The 5,118-nt window shown below is 32.9% G+C and overlaps 1 protein-coding gene across 1 annotated transcript; it reads left to right on the plus strand.

Annotated features, from left to right (window-relative positions):
* Positions 1 to 3,343: 3,343 nt before the first annotated feature.
* LOC133778493 (heavy metal-associated isoprenylated plant protein 39-like) lies at positions 3,344 to 4,822 on the plus strand. The gene is made up of 3 exons (XM_062218438.1): positions 3,344 to 3,565; positions 3,898 to 3,973; positions 4,144 to 4,822. The coding sequence occupies exons 1-3, from the start codon at positions 3,560 to 3,562 to the stop codon at positions 4,464 to 4,466; spliced, it is 405 nt and encodes a 134-aa protein (XP_062074422.1). The 5' UTR covers positions 3,344 to 3,559; the 3' UTR covers positions 4,467 to 4,822.
* Positions 4,823 to 5,118: the final 296 nt, after the last annotated feature.

Here is a 5,118-nt window from a genome sequence, read left to right on the forward strand (position 1 = left end):
GTAAGCACATTATTAAAAACATGAGTAACATAGGACTGATTCCTAAAGTGTCAGATAACGATTTTGAAAAATGTGATTTTTGTAGTCAAGCACAAATTACTAAGACTCCACATAGGTCAGTTACTAGAGAATCTGAGCCTTTAGATTTAATTCATTCAGATATTTGTGAACTTGATGGAACGTTAACTAGGAATGGTAAACGTTATTTCATCACTTTTATTGATGATTGTTCTGACTTTACTTATGTGTACTTAATGAAAAATAAAAGTGATGCGCTTGACATGTTCAAATTAGTTGTGACTGAAATTGAGAATCAATTCAATAAGAAAATTAAAAGGTTTCGTAGTGATAGAGGAACTGAATATGATTCAAGCATGTTTATTGAGTTTTATAATTCACATGGCATTGTACACGAAAACACTGCACCATATTCACCTGAAATGAACGGTAAAGCTGAAATGAACCACTGCATTCAATCAGGAGGGCAAGATTTCTTATCCTAGATTCCCCAGCATTATCTGAACTTAATTGCATGCTTGATTAGATCTATATTTGCTAGGCATGCCAGATATGATTTTATGATATGATATGACTGTTCATGAGCATATTGAGTTTTCTTGTTGGGTTTCGGCTCACGGGTGCTATGTGGTGCAGATAAAGGAAAAAGAAAGCTGGACCATCCTTGAGTTGGAGAACTTAGGTGACGATGTGTACATATGCGGCTACTCGACTACCACGGCCGAAGGTTGAAAGAGGAACTAGGGTTAAACCATGTTTTGCCGCTTAGATTGGCTGGTTGTAAATATTTTCTTGTAAAATACCTTTAAATTATATTTTTGGGATCTCAATGTATACAGTAAACGTTCTAGTGAAACGTATATCTTAACCAAAAATCTTAATCCCTAAACAGCTAATCATACTTAGTTACACGATTATGACCAAATGACTCGATTAGCGAGTTTAGCACTGTTTAAAATGCGCACCGTAACGGTCCTTGGAGTTTAAGGCATTACAGCCGTGGCCCTACCTCACCATGCCATGGCCCGCCTCCTCAACCAGAAGCGGCCGAACTTCCTTTCCCCAACACGGGCCGCGACCCTCCTTTTCCATGCCGCGGTCCAACGACCCAGCAACTTCTCCCTTCCTCTTCAATGAGCTTGGGCAGCGACGCTCAAGAACAGAGTCGCGGCCCCACCTAAAACTCAGTCAAAAACCCCTATTTCCCCCTTCAAACTCATTTCAAAACCCCATAAATTCTCTCCCAATATCACAAAGCAAAGCCACCAATTATTACCATTTATCTACCAAGCATCAAAACCTAAGGCTTACACCAATCATAACTTCATCAAATTCCCCATTTCAAAGATCAAAACTCCACACCTCAAAACCAGCACAAAAACAGAGCAAGATACTATAAAATGAAACTAGAACCTTACCTTATGCTTGAATTGAAACCTCTTCAATGGTTGAACACTAGCCTAAGACTTCAAGATTCAAACTCCAAGTTTGAATCCCCAATCTTGCTTAAAAAATTCAAGGGTAGGAGAAGAGAAACATGATGATCGTGAGAAAGGAAACAAGGTTTTGTTTTTGGTTCTGTTTCTACAGCCTTCAGCCTTTATATAGCCTAGGTCAAATGACCAAAATACCCTCCATGCTTCAATCACTTCGTAACAACCCCCAAGGGCAAAACTGTCCATTTAAACCTATTTCGTTAATCATTATTAATGCTCTCCAATTCCCGCTATTCTCAAATACTAATAAGATCATATCTCATTACCCTTTAATTCCCGGTAATACTCTAGTCATCAAATCACCCCAAGACTCACCCCGAGCCCCGAACTTAAGCCTTTTATGACCAAACCGCCAACTTGTTACTCAAAGATCGTCTCCTGCCGAATGGCTCGAACAAGTCAACATTATTATGTGGCCTCAACAATAGTTCATCAACATGCATGAAAACACACAATTACGCCCTCAATGGGCCAAATTACCAAAATGCCCCTATAATTAAATATGGATCCACATGCATACATTTAACATCATATTATAATATAATTCACATAAATATGTACGTAATCATTTAATAGCATAATAAATCAATTATGGCCCTCCCGGCCTACTAATCCAACTATTAAACCTCATTAGAGATTTCAGGACATTACAAAAATGATACCCTCGATTCAAATTTTGTAAACAATAAACTCAAAATTAGTTTGGATCTTCATTATTAGTCTTCTGTAACTGACTGAGTTTGTAGGAATAGAAAAAGAAAAAGTGAGAAGAAAAAGACTAAACTGATAAGCTGAGAGTATAGGTCATATAAATTTATAAAATAATTGATCTTATTTGTAATTATTTGAAGTTGAAGCTTCAAACTAGTATTAAAAAAATAAATGGACCTAAAATTTGATAAATTCTAGATTTAGTAAGTAATTAAAGTATGGATATTTTAATCACATTGAAAAACCACAATTATACTCAATTAATGTATGTTTTTACAAAGATTTGTAAAATGCAAGATAGTGTATTGGAATTAATTAAATGAGAGAGTTGTAAGATGGTATTGAAACAAGTAAGTGGGTAGTAAAATAATATAATTTTTTTTTGGAGAACAATAGAGACACTACTTGTAGTGATATAGTTCTCCTGGAAATTAAAAAAAAAAACATTTAAATAAATAAAACCTTTTAATCGTTACACAATATATAATATTGTTCTTCTAAACTGAAACTTCACGAGATGCTCTAGACATAAAAGACAATTATAGAAACCATTCTATAATCACAATAAACTATAGTAATTAGATGAGATCATAAGCATAACAAAATGAAACCCCCCCACCTATCAATTTCAGATAATGATGGATTATACTCTAATCTCTATTAAGTAAAATAATGTACTAATTATTTATGATCAATAATAGCAATAATAGTTTATGTAACTAATAGCAATTAGGTGACATCAACCAATCTAATTCTAAATACTATAAACATGGCACATTAAAGGTAACATCCTCACCCTCTAATATCAATCAATCAATCAATACATCCATTTTGTCACTCCAATATCCATGCTTATAGAGCTTGTACATTTCACCAAATTTTACCCTTGTATTTCTCCAAAAATCCTCAATTATTATTTTTATTTGCCTTAAAAGTACAATACAAGAAAGCCCAAAAAACAAGTTTTGACTTTGTCTAGACATAGGCATAGGCACGAGGCTTGATGAAGATCGGTTGCTTGTTTTATGAGAGACTAAAACTCAATTAATAATTTCAATAAACATTTTCTTTCCTTTGTTTGACTTGAATTAATTGGCCTTTTATATATGTCAAAATTTGGTTCTCTTTTGTCATTCAGTTCTTCTCACAACAAGGAAAAGTCTCTATTTTCCCTCTCTTTCCCAGAGCCTTCCTCCTCATCCTCATCTTCCTCTTCTTCTTCTTTCTTCTCCAGTCCATTATAAGCTATCTTCTTCCAAATTTCATTTTAAACAATCTTTGAATTGGTATCATATTTCTTTCTCTAATCAAGTCCTTATCAAAATCCCAGTGAAATGAAGGTGAACTTTCCCTCACTCAAACCATTCTCTTAAGCCTCTCTAATAATATCTTATTACAAATGAATTTTCCTCAGCTTTGCCTCTTCTGTATTTTACTATTATGTTTCTTTCATGGGTTATCATCAGATTTTTAAAATATGAATTGGGTTTTAATCTAGTGATGAGGGTGTTTATAATCTTTTCTTGGTTATATCAGTTCACTTCTCTCTGTTTTTTTGTTTTTAATATCTTTATTATTAGTAGTAGTGAATTGACTCTGCTACAGTACTTATGAGCCTGTTTTATTAGTGATGAAATATTAATTAATTTCTTTTATCCTTTTTTTCTTGCAGAAAGTTATAGTGAAATTGGATTTGCATGATGATAAAGCTAAGCAGAAAGCTCTCAAAAAGGTCTCAAGTCTTTCAGGTAACAACTAAACCAAACCAAAACTGGTTTAACTGCAATAATAATTCAAGTATTAACTTTGGGGAAAAAAACAAGTACATAATCATGTTCTTCTATGATGGTGTTATTGGTGTATGTATGTATGTACTTATTATAACTTGTCATGTTGTGGTACAAATTTTAATGTGCAGGCCTTGATTCCATTTCTATGGACATGAAAGAAAAGAAATTGACAGTAATAGGTGATGTAGACCCAGTTCAAGTGGTGAGCAAATTGAGAAAAACTTGGTTCACAGAGATTGTATCAGTGGGACCAGCTAAGGAAGAAAAGAAAGATGAGAAGAAAGAAGAGAAGAAAGAAGAGCCCAAAAAACCAGATGATAAAAAGCCTAAATCTGAGAAAGAACAGATTGAAGACCTTATCAATGCATACAAAGCCTACAATCCTCACATGACCCAATACTACTGTGTCCAAAGTGCAGAAGAAAATCCAAACGCTTGTGTTATTTCTTAATCAATTACCTTTTTTTAAGTAATGTATATATATATATATTTATTTATATAACTATATATGGTGCTATTTGAAGGATCATATTGTCAAATGATTCATGTTGAACTTTGATGATTCCATACCCTTTATTGGTGATCATCTGAGGTGACATATTTTTTAGGACTTTTTGTTTTGTTTGGTGAGGCATTTTAGTTTTGGTAGAACGATATGGGGACAGATTATGAAAAGGGTTTTTTCTTGTGCACTTAGTTCTTCTTGCTCTGAAATTATTGGAGGATGTGATCAATGTATACTATTACATATTGTAGAGTACTATTTCTATAATAATAATAAAAAAAAAAATATCAATGTATTCAACATTTTGTTTCTTCCTTTATATTAGTTTTAAGAACTTGTAAGGGCAATGCCAATATGTTATCTTAATTCAAGGGTGTATTAGGCAAACAAATTTTGTAGAAGTATAATAATACAAGATGTGTATACAAGTATATTAAAATTCTCATGACAATGCCAAACTAGATATGTGACATAAACAATGGGAAATTATTTGTTTATTTATTATGTTATTATGTTTAACTTCAGCATTTATCATAATATTTAAAAATTTGACATTATCATATAGTTGAATGTACAATATAAACATATATTTTTTTTC

Source organism: Humulus lupulus, chromosome 5 (genome assembly GCF_963169125.1).
Source record: "Humulus lupulus chromosome 5, drHumLupu1.1, whole genome shotgun sequence".
Classification (NCBI taxonomy): Eukaryota; Viridiplantae; Streptophyta; class Magnoliopsida; order Rosales; family Cannabaceae; genus Humulus; species Humulus lupulus.